General features: G+C 39.0%; 1 protein-coding gene across 1 annotated transcript in view; it reads left to right on the top strand.

The window, feature by feature from the left end:
- The window catches only part of TTN (titin), a 328387-nt gene that overhangs the window by 293652 nt on the left and 19425 nt on the right, over nt 1-15310 (top strand). The window contains exons 278-295 of the mRNA XM_044669742.1: nt 352-648; nt 752-1339; nt 1445-1747; nt 1857-2153; nt 3955-4242; nt 4357-4656; nt 4906-5208; nt 5298-5603; nt 5750-7516; nt 8075-8368; nt 9104-9391; nt 9534-9833; nt 9940-12006; nt 12117-12419; nt 12516-12821; nt 12913-13203; nt 13419-13715; nt 13866-14171. Of these exons, the coding sequence (XP_044525677.1) occupies nt 352-648; nt 752-1339; nt 1445-1747; nt 1857-2153; nt 3955-4242; nt 4357-4656; nt 4906-5208; nt 5298-5603; nt 5750-7516; nt 8075-8368; nt 9104-9391; nt 9534-9833; nt 9940-12006; nt 12117-12419; nt 12516-12821; nt 12913-13203; nt 13419-13715; nt 13866-14171 (8901 nt within the window). The remainder of the gene's footprint in view (nt 1-351; nt 649-751; nt 1340-1444; nt 1748-1856; nt 2154-3954; nt 4243-4356; nt 4657-4905; nt 5209-5297; nt 5604-5749; nt 7517-8074; nt 8369-9103; nt 9392-9533; nt 9834-9939; nt 12007-12116; nt 12420-12515; nt 12822-12912; nt 13204-13418; nt 13716-13865; nt 14172-15310) is intronic.

Below are 15310 nucleotides of genomic sequence, written 5' to 3' on the forward strand. Positions count from 1 at the left end.
TCAAATTAGTGAAGATAATAATAATAGCTGACATCTATGGAGTTGCTTAAAATTTTTAAAGTGCTTGATGTACATGATCCCTTTTGGGCCTCATTTCTCCTTGAGGAGAAATTTATTATCAGATGAGGAAATTTGAGGCCCAGAGAGATATAGTGAATTGTCTATAGACATGACTACACGGTAAGAGTAGAATCAAGATTAAAGTTCAGATCTTCATTTTTCCAAGTCCACTATGTGACTAATAAATGTTTATCTATTCAAGAAATAAGTCTTGATAATTTCTGGGGAGACTTAAGGAGAAAATTATTCATGGGTCGTGATTTTTCCTTTTGATTATTTTTCCTTTCTTAGAAAAACCAAGCCCACCTGAAAAACTTGGAGTGGAAAGTGTTTCTAAAGATAGTGTTTCTCTGATGTGGCTCAAACCAGAGCATGATGGTGGAAGTAGAATTGTTCACTATATTGTTGAAGCTTTAGAAAAAGGACAGAAGAACTGGGTTAAATGTGCAGTTGTAAAGGCTACTCGTCACACTGTTTCTAGTCTGAGAGAAAACTCTGAATACTTCTTCAGAGTGTTTGCTGAAAACCAAGCTGGAGTGAGTGATCCAAGAGAACTTCTTCTTCCTGTTCTAGTTAAAGACCAACTAGGTAAGCCCAATGATGTTCATCTGAATTTTGAAACTTTTATACTTATATAAAGTCATGTTAACAATTCTTTATCCATTTGGTCTTGTCAAATTTCATTTTTCAGAACCACCTGATATTGATATGACAAATTTCCCAAGTAATACTGTCTACGTCAGGGCAGGTTCCAACCTTAAGGTTGACATTCCAATTTCTGGAAAACCACTGCCCAAAGTGACATTATCCAAAGATGGTGTCCCACTAAAAGCAACCATGAGATTTAATACTGAAATTACTGCTGAAAACCTCACCATTAATCTCAAAGAAAGTGTTGCTACTGATGCTGGAAGGTATGAGATCACTGCCTCCAATGCCAGTGGAACAACAAAAGCTTTCGTTAACATTATTGTACTGGACAGACCTGGCCCTCCATCAGGCCCTGTTGTTATCAGTGATGTAACTGAAGATAGTGTGATTCTAAAGTGGCAGCCACCAAAGTATGATGGTGGAAGTCAAGTGACCAATTACATTGTGCTGAAGAGAGAGACAAGCACTGCAGTATGGACTGAAGTTTCTGCAACAGTGGCAAGAAGCATGATGAAAGTCATGAAGCTGACAACAGGAGAAGAGTACCAATTCCGCATCAAGGCTGAGAACCGTTTTGGCATTAGTGATCACACAGATTCAGCCTGTGTGACTGTTAAGCTCCCATACAGTAAGTTATCTACAGCTTTATGCTCTGCCTAGATCTACATTTTATTTTAGCTCAAATGTCCGAAAAGTTTGATTATTAACCCTTGGGATTTTTCCATCCGTTTAGCAACACCTGGGCCACCTTCTACACCTTGGGTCACAAATGTTACCAGAGAGAGCATCACTGTTGGCTGGCATGAGCCAGTATCCAATGGAGGCAGTGCAGTAATTGGATACCATTTGGAAATGAAGGACAGAAACAGCATTTTATGGCAGAAAGCTAATAAAATGGTCATTCGCACAACTCACTTCAAAGTCAGTACAATCAGTGCAGGACTAATTTATGAATTCAGAGTGTATGCAGAAAATGCTGCTGGTATTGGAAAAGCAAGTCACCCTTCTGACCCAGTTCTTGCCATAGATGCCTGTGGTAAGTATTTGTGCAAGAGTCTGGCAGTTAGAATTATCTATTGGAAATATTCTTGGTACTGCATATCTAGTGTACAAGTGAAACTAATCTTCTTGTTTAATTTCCACAGAACCGCCAAGAAATGTTCGTATCACAGATATTTCAAAGACCTCTGTCAACCTTTTGTGGCAGAAACCAGCTTTTGATGGTGGAAGCAAGATAACAGGCTACATTGTTGAGAAACGTGATCTTCCAGATGGCCGGTGGACCAAGGCCAGCTTCACCAATGTTATTGAAACTCAGTTTACTGTATCTGGCTTAACTCAGAATTCCCAGTATGAATTCCGTGTTTTTGCAAAGAATGCTGTTGGCTCCATTAGCAATCCCTCTGAAGTTGTAGGTCCCATTACATGCATCGATACTTATGGTAAGAATTTTCATCACTCAGAAGAATATTTTTTCTTAATATGTACATGGCTGAAAAAGTTTTGATTTTCATAAAGCATATTTACTACTTTGTTTTATTTTCAAATAGAATAATTTGATATTTTCACTACCAAAATTTAAATCTCTTAACTAAAAACCAAGTCGTAGGAGCATGTCCAAGTAATCAGGGAATATTGCTTTCTGAGGTAAATTAAGGTTCAGAAACCTTATTTTGATTAGTCATATAATCATAGGTTTAGAGTTTAGGATCTCAGAGCCCATCAAATCTAGCCCCTTCATTTTAAAGATGAGGAAATCGAAACCCAGAGTCTATTTCCCAGGATCACACAACCAGTAGGTATCTGAGATAGGATTTGAACTCTGGTATTTTGGATGATATACTTTAAAATAGGCTAAAATGGGCTTCTCACCTGACTGTTTTGGCACACTCACTGGTTGCAAAATTGCATGCTGGCAAGGTTCAAAGGCTCTGCGGCATTAAAAAATGTGAGAAATTTTTTGCTGTGAATTTGGGCAAAAGTATCACCTCCTTATTATATGTGATCAGAGGTTTAGAGCTAGAAGACATCTTAGAATCCATCTAGTCCAATCCATTCATTTTTAAAATGACAGATCTAAGAACTCACTGATGTGAAGTAGGAAGGTCATACATACAGTGAAGTAGAACAGACCAAGAAGAGAACTCAGGCTTCTTAATTTCTAGTCCTTTTCCACCAATAAACTGCCTCATTTAATTCTTCATATTCTAATGCCCTCGGGGTTGTTCTCAGCCTGGCAGGTTAAAGGCTTCTAGAGAACAGGGGCCCATTTGGTTTTGTATCCTCAGTGGGGTTTTTAAACTCAGGGTAGATGCTTGTTGATTGATTGATTCTAGATATGTTGATCATAAATGATTTAACATTTCAGAATATGATGAAGGCCTATTACAATTCTATTGCACTGAAGTCTCCAGATCTAGTCAACATAGCAAAGTACCTATAAATGCTCAGTTCTGTGATAAATAAACCTAATTTGCCTGAGGCAAGCAGCTTTTTTTTTTGTCCAAAATTTAGGCAGCCTGGGGCTTATTACTAAGATCCTTCTGCTTGTCCCCACCCCTCTTCCCGGACTCCTCCAAGAAAGAAGGAACCATATAATAAAGAGGTAGTTAGCCAAAAAAGAAAGGAAAGGAGTTGAAGTCAAAGGGGAGAAATTGTTCAGTGATAGGATCAAATATTACACTATATCTATCCTCTTTCACAATGAGCTAAACTCCTGTTGTAGGAATTATTCCTGTCTCCCACTTCACCAGATTATAGGGTCATAAAACCATAGATTTAGAATGGAAAGGAATTTTTTAGGTGCTCTAACCCAATTCCATTCATTTTACAAATGAGGAACCTGGGATCCAGAGAGATTAAGTACCAAGGGTCACAATGATAATAAGTAACAGGTAGGATTTGAAACCAGGTCCAGATTTAAAAACTAGTATTCTTTCCATTGTACTTGATTCCTACTAAAAACAGTCTTTATTTGTGCAATGAATATGCTGTCATTATAGGTATAAAAAGTGGTTATCAAGGTTTCTATATCATACTATAGAATAAAGCTTTATCAGTTTTAATTTTCCAGAAACTATCAGAAATGAAAGAAAAATAAGGCCTTGCCATGCCTACTGGGTTACTGGTACTAAAAGGTTACATAATAGAGACAAAAATGTTTGCCTTTGAATTTGTTAAAGTGATATATGCAAGATTTTACATATATATATATAATATATTTTGTTTCTTTATTTTTTTCAGGTGCACCTGTAATTGATTTGCCTTTAGAATATACAGAAGTTGTCAAATATAGAGCTGGAACATCTGTGAAGCTCAGAGCTGGAATCTCTGGCAAACCTGAGCCTTCCATTGAATGGTACAAAGATGACAAAGAGTTACAAACTAATGCACTATTATCTGTTGAAAATACAACAGACCTTGCATCTATCCTCATCAAAGATGCCAGTCGTCTCAATAGCGGAAACTATGAATTAAAGCTAAGGAATGCCATGGGTTCTGCATCAGCCAACATCAGAGTACAGATACTAGGTAGGGTGCTGAATGCCCACTATGGTCATTCTTTACCTTCCTACATCTGAGCAATTACAAATTAGGATACATATCTTATAAAACCTTACATATTTGTATCTTTTTGATTAACAGACAAACCAGGACCTCCAAGTGGACCAATTGAATTTAAGACTGTAACTGCTGAAAAGATCACCCTCCTTTGGCGACCTCCAGTAGATGATGGTGGTGCGAAAATAACTCATTACATTGTGGAGAAACGTGAAACAAGCCGGGTAGTATGGTCAATGGTGTCTGAAAATCTGGAAGAGTGCATAATTACCACTACCAAACTCATCAAAGGAAATGAATATATCTTCCGGGTCCGAGGTGTGAACAAATATGGAATTGGTGATCCACTGGAATCTGAGCCTGTTGTGGCTAGGAATGCATTTGGTAAGACACAGTAATAAAAGAGAACTGGAACAAAACAAAATGCATAGCCTTGTAAATATTGGACAAGCTCATTACTGACTTTTACTATTTCTCTTCCCTTTTCAAATATTATAACTTATTCTTGAACAGCAGGGAAGGTAGTAAAATAAACTCAACTAGCATAATTGAGTAGGAGTGAAAGGCTGTTGGGAAATGGGGTTGTTTTCATTTCATTGCTTCTTAAAAAATACATTTTCTCTCTTTAAATAGTTACACCTGGGCCACCCAGTGTACCAGAAGTGACTAAGATTACCAAGAATTCAATGACCGTTGTCTGGAGTCGACCAGTTGTAGATGGCGGTAGTGAAATAAGTGGCTACTTCCTTGAAAAACGTGATAAGAAGAGTCTAGGCTGGTTCAAAGTACTTAAAGAAACTATTCGTGACACCAGACAGAAAGTGACAGGGCTCACTGAAAATAGCGAATATCACTTCCGAGTTTGTGCTGTAAATGCAGCTGGTCAAGGTCCATTCTCTGAACCATCTGATTTCTACAAAGCTGCAGATCCTATTGGTAAGGAAATACACATAAATCATCTCCAAATATCTAAATCTCTTAACATATGATGGAATGTTGAAACTAATTATGATGGTCCATTACAGATCCACCAGGTCCACCAGCCAAGTTGAGAGTTGTAGATTCAACGAAATCCTCAATTACTCTTAGCTGGAGTAAACCTGTTTATGATGGAGGCAGTGCTGTTACCGGGTATATTGTGGAGATGAGAGAAGGTGACAGTGAGGAATGGGCTATTGTCAGTACCAAGGGAGAAGTAAGAACAACAGAATATGTTGTACCTCTTTTAAAACCTGGAGTCAATTACTATTTCCGTGTATCTGCCCTAAACTGCGCTGGACAAGGAGAACCTATTGAAATGACAGAGCCCGTCCAACCTAAAGACATACTTGGTAGGTACCTTATATATTGTTAAATGCACCTTTGATGCATATGCACACACACTCACACTTGTTTCTTTTATCATAAGTAGTTTATTCTTAGTTCCTTTAAAATTTTTGAAAATTGGATATCTTTTTTTCTCATTGTTATTTTACAGAGGAACCAGAGATTGACTTAGATGTGGCTCTCAGAACTTCCATCATAGCAAAAGCTGGTGAAGATGTACAAATCTTGATTCCATTTAAAGGGAGACCTCCACCTACTGTCACATGGAGAAAAGAAGAAAAGAATCTTAGCAGTGATCCCAAGTACAACATTCAGAACACTGATTCATCTTCATTACTCATCATCCCTCAAGTTACCAGAAATGATACAGGAAAATATGTTCTAACAATAGAAAATGGAGTCGGACAGCCAAAGTCTTCATCTGTGAGTGTTAAAGTACTCGACACACCAGCAGCCTGCCAGAAGTTACAACTTAAACATGTTTCCCGGGGCACTGTCACACTGCTTTGGGAGCCTCCTCTCATTGATGGTGGCTCTCCCATAATAAATTACGTCATCGAAAAGAGAGATGCCACCAAAAGGACCTGGTCCGTTGTTTCACACAAATGCTCCCACACATCCTTTAAAGTAACAGACTTATCAGAGAAGATTCCATATTTCTTCAGAGTTCTTGCAGAAAATGAAAATGGAGTAGGAGAGCCCTGTGAAACTACAGATCCAGTGAAAGCCGCTGAAGTACCAGCTCCCATACGGGATCTTTCAATGAAAGATTCAACAAAGACATCAGTTACCTTGCACTGGTCCAAACCTGACTTTGATGGTGGAAGTGTCATTACAGAATATGTTGTTGAGAGGAAAGGTAAAGGTGAACAATCCTGGTCACATGCTGGCATAAGTAAGACATGTGATATCGTAGTTGACAACCTTAAAGAGGACTCAGTTCTAGAATTTAGAGTTTTTGCAAAGAATGAAAAAGGACTGAGTGATGGTGTTACAATTGGGCCAATCACTGTGAAAGAACTTGTCATTCCACCTGAAGTTGACCTCTCAGAAATTCCTGGAGCCCAAATCAGTGTAAGAATTGGTCATAATGTACACCTTGAATTACCCTACAAAGGAAAACCCAAACCATCTATCAGCTGGCTGAAAGATAGCATGCCACTGAAAGAAAGTGAGCAGCTCCGCTACAGCAAAACTGAAAACAAAATAACTTTGAACATCAAAAATGTACAAAAGGAGCATGGTGGAAAGTATGCCATCATTCTAGATAATGCAGTGTGTAGAAACTCATTCCCCATTACAATCATTACCCTGGGCCCCCCATCAAAGCCCAAAGGACCCATCCGATTTGAAGAGATTAAAGCTGATAGTGTTATCATGTCATGGGAAGTTCCTGAAGATGATGGAGGAGGAGAAATCACTTGTTACAGCATTGAGAAACGGGAAGCTTCACAAACTAACTGGAAGATGGTGTGTTCTAGTGTTGCTAGGACAACGTTTAAAGTGCCCAACTTAGTTAAAGATGCTGAATACCAGTTTAGAGTTAGAGCAGAAAATCGATATGGAGTAAGCCTACCCCTTGTCTCAACAATTATTGTTGCAAAACATCAGTTCAGGGTACCTGGTCCACCAGGAAAGCCTGTTGTATACAATATAACTTCTGATGGCATGTCAATAACTTGGGATGCACCACCGTATGATGGCGGTTCAGAAGTTACTGGATACTATGTTGAGAAGAAAGAAAGAAATAGCATCCTATGGCAGAAAGCTAATACAACTTCAATTTCTGGAAGAGAATACAGAGTTACTGGTCTTCTTGAGGGCCTAGATTATCAATTCCGTGTATATGCTGAAAATTCGGCTGGCCTAAGCCCACCTAGTGACCCAAGCAAATTTACTCTAGCTGTTTCTCCAGTAGGTAAGTAATTAAATTTTATGCTTCCCCCACCCCATTTAGTATTTGTATTTGTTAGTAATAGGGATAGCTTGATTATTTAGATATTTGTAGTCCTCTCCATCTACAACCTCATATCCATTGTTTTTAGGACTGTGCTACCCACAAGAGGACTGCCCTAGCAAAGAAGAGGGGATGATATACAAATCAGATTGATCTTATTAATTATTAAATTCAATTTATGAAAGTCATGTAGAAATGACAGTTAGGTGGCAGAACAAGTACAATGTGAGGCCTGGAATTTGGGAAATTTGATGCTCCAATTCAGCCACAGACACTTAGCAGTTATATAAGCCTAAGCAAGTCATCTAACCCTCTCTTAGCCTCAATTTCATCATCTCCAGAACTGGGATAAAAAATAGCATTTACCTTATGGAGTTATATTATAAAATATTATAAAAATCTTTGCTTTAAAGTTCTACATAAATGAGTAAATGAGTCTGTATTAACTAAATCATTTAATATGGCTAATAAATAATTATAAAACTAATTCCATATATAATTTTCATTAAACTTTTTTAGACCCACCTGGCACTCCTGATAGCATTGATGTCACCCGGGAGACCATTACACTTAAGTGGAACCCACCATTGCGTGATGGAGGCAGTAAAATCGTAGCTTACAGTATCGAGAAACGTCAAGGAAATGATCGCTGGCTTAGATGCAATTTTACTGATGTCAGTGAATGTCAGTACACAGTCACAGGACTTAGTCCAGGAGACCGTTATGAGTTCAGAATAATTGCAAGAAACGCTGTTGGGACAATCAGCCCACCTTCACAGTCTTCAGGCTACATTATGACAAGAGATGAGAATGGTAAGCATTTTAGTTACCGATGCTGTGACTGGGAATAAGTCACTTTAGTCTGTTTATAAAATAAGAATGTTATTGCTTATCTCCTCCCGTCTTCAAAAGCTGCTAGGAGGCAAGTTGTATTTTTTTCCCATATAGGTAGATACTAAATTTGTTTTAATATATGACTCTTCTTTTTATCATTTCTGTTATTTCACCATATCTTCAGATAGATATTATGTAAGTAAAGATGGATGAGTTTGGGGTATCGTAATTTCAGCCATCCCTTATATGAATATCTTTATAATAAATAAGACCTCATGGACCTGATAGTTTTCTTTCCCCACTATTATTTGACTGAAGTTAAGTTATGGAGGTATATCACTATAGTCATAGACATATTTCACCCTAGCTCATGTTAATTTCCAGTAACACATTTAAGCATATTAGTACTACAAAGCTTGTATAACTTCAAAATGTAAATTATTTTTAAAACCCCAGCTGCCCCTACAAATTTCATTTTTATTTGTATACAACAGATGACAAAATAATAATTAAGAAATATTGATAAACTGCAAATGATCATTTTTATTTTACTAGTCAGCCCTATTTTCAAAACACTTGTCCCAAGTACTGTTGTACCCCATGGGTGACTTTTTGTTTTTCAGATTTTATAATCTAGTACTACTCCAGTGAATAATATTTTGGCAAAATAAATCAAATATAGGAGCTGATTTTGTTTTCTTTTCTCTTTTATAGTTCCTCCAACAGTAGAATTTGGTCCCGAATGCTTTGATGGTCTTGTTATTAAGGCTGGAGAGAGCCTAAGAATCAAGGCATTGATAAAGGGTCGGCCAGTACCTCGGGTAACTTGGTTTAAAGATGGACAAGAGATAGAAAAGAAAATGAATATGGAAATAACAGATGTCCTTGGATCCAGCAGTCTCTTTGTTAGAGATGCCACTCGTGACCATCGTGGTGTATATACTGTTGAAGCCAAAAATATATCAGGCTCCACAAAGGAAGACATAACTGTGAAAGTACAAGGTACTTATAAAAACGTATTCTTAATTTTACAACTTATGTTGTGAAGTTTGTAAGTATTTTGGAACTATCAAGTCCATGAAGTTTGTATTTTAAATGTAAAAGCAAAAGGTAACTAATTCTATGAACTCTTTTCCTTTAATAGATACTCCAGGAAAAGTAGTTGGGCCAATAAGATTCACTAATATAACTGGTGAAAAGATGACACTCTGGTGGGATGCTCCACTGAATGACGGTTGTTCTCCTGTGACTCACTATATGATTGAAAAACGAGAAACCAGCAGGCTTGCATGGGCACTCATCGAGGATAAGTGCGAAGCCCACAGTTACACTGCAGTTAAATTAATAAATGGCAATGAATATCAGTTCCGTGTTTCTGCAGTTAACAAAATTGGTGTTGGCAGGCCACTTGATTCTGACCCAGTGGTTGCCCAAATACAATACAGTAAGTTTTCTCTTTTTTACATACTTCTACTGTTTTACATACCAAGACATGAACCAGTAATCTACTTTTCTAGTGAACATGTCTAACTGATTTTTTCATTCTATAGCTGTTCCAGATGCACCTGGTACTCCAGAGCCTAGCAATATAACTGGCAATAGCATTACACTCACATGGGCCAGGCCAGAATCAGATGGTGGTAATGAAATTCAGCACTACATCCTTGAAAGGCGAGAAAAGAAGAGCATGCGATGGGTAAAAGTAATCAGCAAGCGCCCAATTACTGAGACCAGATTCAAAGTTACTGGACTGACTGAAGGCAATGAATATGAATTCCATGTCATGGCTGAAAATGCTGCAGGGGTAGGACCTTCAAGTGGCATTTCAAGACTGATTAAATGTAGAGAGCCAGTGAGCCCCCCTGGTGCTCCCACTGTGGTCAAAGTGACAGACACATCAAAGACAACTGTAAGCTTAGAATGGACCAAACCAGTTTTTGATGGTGGGATGGAAATAATTGGCTATATCATTGAAATGTGCAAAGCAGATTTAGGCGAGTGGCAGAAGGTCAATGCTGAAGCATGTGTCAAAACGAGATACACTGTCACCAATTTGCAAGCAGGTGAAGAATACAAATTCCGAGTTAGTGCCGTCAATGGAGCTGGCAAAGGAGAAAGCTGTGAGGTTTCTGGTACAATTCAAGCAGTTGACAGATTAACACCACCTGAACTTGATATTGATGCAAACTTCAAGCAGACTCATATTGTTAGAGCTGGGGCCAGTATCCGTCTGTTCATCGCCTACAGGGGCCGACCTACTCCCACTGCAGTATGGAGCAAACCAGATTCTAATCTTAGTATTCGAGCTGACATTCATATAACAGACTCCTTCAGCACTCTCACTGTGGAGAACTGCAACAGAAATGATGCTGGCAAATATACCTTCTCTTTGGAAAACAACAGTGGAAGCAAATCAATAACATTCACTGTTAAGGTGCTAGACTCTCCTGGTCCACCTGGTCCTATTACCTTCAAGGATGTAACCAGAGGATCTGTTACATTAATGTGGGATGCACCTATCCTTGATGGCGGTGCCAGAATCCATCATTATGTGGTGGAGAAACGAGAAGCAAGTCGTCGTAGTTGGCAAGTGGTCAGTGAAAAATGCACTCGCCAGATCTTCAAGGTCACCGACCTCTTAGAAGGAGTCCCCCACTACTTCCGTGTTTCTGCAGAAAATGAGTATGGCATTGGTGAACCATATGAAATGCCAGAACCAATTGTAGCCACAGAAGAACCTGCCCCACCTAAGAGACTTGATATCATTGATACAAGCAAATCTTCAGCAGTGTTAGCTTGGCTTAAACCTGATCATGATGGAGGAAGCCGGATCACCAGTTATCTTCTTGAAATGAGACAGAAAGGCTCTGATTTTTGGGTTGAAGCTGGTCACACAAAGCAGCTTACTTTTACAGTGGAACACCTTGTAGAAAACACTGAATATGAATTCCGTGTGAAGGCAAAGAATGATGCCGGCTATAGTGAACCCCGGGAAGCCTTCTGCTCTGTCATTATCAAGGAGCCTCAGATTGAACCAACTGCAGATCTCAGTGGAATTACTAATCAGATCATAACTTGCAAAGCTGGAAGCTCTTTTACCATTGACATACCAATCAGTGGTCGCCCAGCTCCTAAAGTAATATGGAAACTTGAAGAGATGAGACTTAAGGACACTGACAGGATGAGCATCAAGACAACAAAGGACAGAACCACACTGAGTGTTAAAGAGAGTATGAGAGGCGACTCTGGACGTTACTATTTGACCCTTGAGAACACAGCAGGGGTAAAAACCTTTATAGTCACCGTCATCGTCATTGGACGGCCAGGTCCAGTTACTGGCCCCATTGAAGTCTCCTCTGTCTCTGCTGAGTCATGTGTCCTCTCATGGGCTGAACCTAAGGATGATGGTGGCACTGAAATTACTAACTACATAGTTGAAAAACGCGAGTCTGGGACAACAGCTTGGCAGCTTGTAAATTCCAGCGTCAAACGTACCCAGATTAAAGTAACCCACCTAACAAAATACATGGAATACTCTTTCCGCATCAGTTCAGAAAACAGATTTGGTGTCAGCAAACCTCTGGAATCAGCACCAATAGTTGCTGAGCATCCATTTGGTAAGGAAAATGTAATTTCTCAAAATGTAACTGTTAACCACATGGATTTTTGGGTTTTTTTCCCCTGAACTGAGTTTCAAATATATTTTTTCTGTATTGTTTTTATATAGTCCCTCCAAGTGCACCTACCAGGCCTGAAGTCTACTTTGTATCTGCAAATGCTATGGCTATCCGTTGGGAAGAACCATATCATGATGGTGGCAGCAAAATCATTGGATACTGGGTTGAAAAGAAAGAACGTAACACCATTCTTTGGGTGAAGGAAAACAAAGTGCCTTGCTTAGAATGCAACTTCAAAATAACTGGCTTGGTGGAAGGTCTAGAATATCAGTTCAGAACTTATGCACTAAATGCAGCAGGTGTTAGCAAAGCCAGTGAAGCTTCAAGACCTATAATAGCTCAAAACCCAGTTGGTAGGTATCATAATGGAATAGTCTTTGGATTTAGAAAAAAAATGTTTTTCAAGAGTCACAGTATAATGCTTAACCTTATTTTAATACCTCTTCCAGATCCACCAGGAAGGCCAGAGGTAACAGATGTCACTAGATCTACAGTGTCATTGAGCTGGTCTGCACCAATTTATGATGGAGGCAGCAAAGTTATAGGCTACATTGTAGAAAGGAAGCCAGTGAGTGAGGTTGGAGACGGTCGCTGGCTAAAGTGCAACTACACCATAGTATCGGAGAATTTCTTCACTGTGACAGCTCTAAGTGAAGGAGACACCTATGAATTCCGTGTATTAGCCAAGAATGCTGCTGGTGTCATTAGTAAAGGGTCAGAATCCACAGGTCCCGTCACTTGCAGAGACGAATATTGTAAGAAAAAGTCAGATACCTTCTCTAAATTATCATAACTTGAGAGACAGGTTGTCAAATACTTACTTAGATCTGTCTTCTCTTTTGTCAGCACCCCCCAAGGCTGAACTGGATGCCAGACTGCAGGGAGATATTGTTACTATCAGAGCTGGATCTGATCTTGTTCTCGATGCAGCAGTTGGTGGAAAACCTGAACCCAAAATCATCTGGACTAAAGGAGACAAAGAATTAGACCTCTGTGAAAAGGTCTCTTTGCAGTATACTAGCAAGCGAGCCACTGCTGTGATAAAATTCTGTGATAGAAGCGATAGTGGAAAATATACATTAACAGTGAAGAATGCCAGTGGAACCAAAACTGTATCTGTCATGGTCAAAGTACTTGGTAAGTTTTTCCCAGCTAAATAAGCATATACTTTTATTATATTGAACCCTCCACCATGGAATATTCTTCCCAATAAAATATAAGTCCACTTTTGGCTTTGTATCCCCAGTGCCTAGCAGAGTGCCTAGCATATAGTAGACTCTTAATAAGTGTTTGTTGTTTGATTCATTCGTTGTATGTCATTATGTCTTCCTCCTCGCCCCCCCCCCCCCCAGATTCTCCTGGTCCATGCGGAAACCTCACTATCAGCAGAGTTACAGAAGAGAAATGCACTTTAGCCTGGACCCTCCCTAAAGAAGATGGAGGCGCAGAAATAACTCACTACATTGTGGAAAGACGTGAAACAAGCAGACTCAACTGGGTTATTGTTGAGGGAGAATGCCCAACACTATCATATGTGGTCACCAGGCTCATCAAGAACAATGAATACATATTCCGAGTGAGGGCAGTCAACAAATATGGTCCGGGTGTACCTGTTGAATCGGGACCCATCATTGCTAGAAATTCATTCAGTAAGTATTAATAATTTTGGCCATCATTCAGGACTTGCTGGTTGAAATTCATTAGGGACAAGAAGGTGGGAGGTAGGCAGTCATAGAAATACATAGAAATTTGTACTTTGTGCAAATCTAATTGTTTCTTTTTCATAAAATCATGAACAGCTATTCCATCACCACCTGGTATGCCTGAAGAAATGGGTGCTGGCAAAGAACATGTCATCATTCAGTGGCAAAAGCCAGAATCTGATGGTGGCAATGAGATCAGCAACTACCTTGTGGACAAACGTGAAAAGAAGAGCCTGCGCTGGACACGGGTCAATAAAGATTACACTGTTTATGACACCAGGCTTAAAGTGACTGGCTTAATGGAAGGCTGTGAGTACCAGTTCCGGGTCACAGCAGTAAATGCTGCTGGCAACAGTGAGCCTAGTGAAGCTTCCAACTTCATCTTATGCAAAGAACCTTCATGTAAGTTCCAAAAAGTATACATGCTTGGAGTTCCTGTCGAATGATGTATTACAAATAATTTGCTAATTCATTATTTCAGAGAATTTATAGAAAGTTATGTTACAGGCAGCTAGTGGCTCAGTGAATTGAGAGCCAGGCCTAGAAATGGGAGATGGTAGGTTCAAATCTGACCTCAGACATTTCCTAGCTGTGTGACCCTGGGCAAGTCACTTAACTCCCATTGCCTGGCCCTTACCACTCTTCTGCCTTGGAACTAATACACAGTATTGATTCTAAGATAGAAGGTAAGGGAAGAAAGAAAGAACAAAAGGAAGAAGGAGGAGAGGAGGGAAAGAAGGAAGGGAGGAAGGGAGGAAAGGAAGAAGGGAGGAAAGGAGGGGGAGAAAGTTGTTACCCAAAAAGAAGTTCATTTAGGATTGCTTTATATATTGCCCATGTAAGATAACTATAAATATCAATTATGTTGCTACTTAAGAAAATTATGTTCTGAAAATTCCCCTGCAAATGAAATAATTCTTTTTGAAAAACTGAAGGGGAAATAAAAAGAAAATGTCCCATTTAAGAGGCTTTCAGGAAGCTGAAAGCTACTACTAACTTGAAATTATAGCAAAATCATTTTCACACTAGTAAAGCAAAAGTTAATAATCCAGCTATCAGTGACTGAGATAGAAACAAAATATCTTATATTCTTAGCAGTTGAGCCCTCAGATAAAAATGTTATGTTTTTACAAAAGAGAGGAGGAGATGGTAGAGTGAGAAACAGTTTACTAATAAAAAAAGTTTGCTAATTGAAATAAAAATTCTTTAAAAGCTTAAGCATCAGAGCTGGGCAATTTGATTGTCTATAAGGAAAAGGAAAGAATTGATAAATGCTAGGGAAAGTTAATTCTGAAATTCATTAAGAGTCAGTCAACAAGTAAGTGCTTTTCTTCAGATGAGGCAATTGACTAGAGAAAAGCCTAAGTGGAGGACATGGACTTTTGGGCACCTTAACACCCAGAAGTGGCCTCAGTAAGTTACTGAAATAGGCAGTAGGAAGGTAAAGGACAAAGCAAAGGCAGCAAAATATTTCCAGTGCAGTATTTTTTAAAAGTTATTAGATGGTATAAAAACTATGCTCTTTTAATTATTCGCTTCCC

The sequence above is a fragment of the Gracilinanus agilis genome, chromosome 3 (genome assembly GCF_016433145.1).
Source record: "Gracilinanus agilis isolate LMUSP501 chromosome 3, AgileGrace, whole genome shotgun sequence".
In the NCBI taxonomy this organism is placed as follows: Eukaryota; Metazoa; Chordata; class Mammalia; order Didelphimorphia; family Didelphidae; genus Gracilinanus; species Gracilinanus agilis.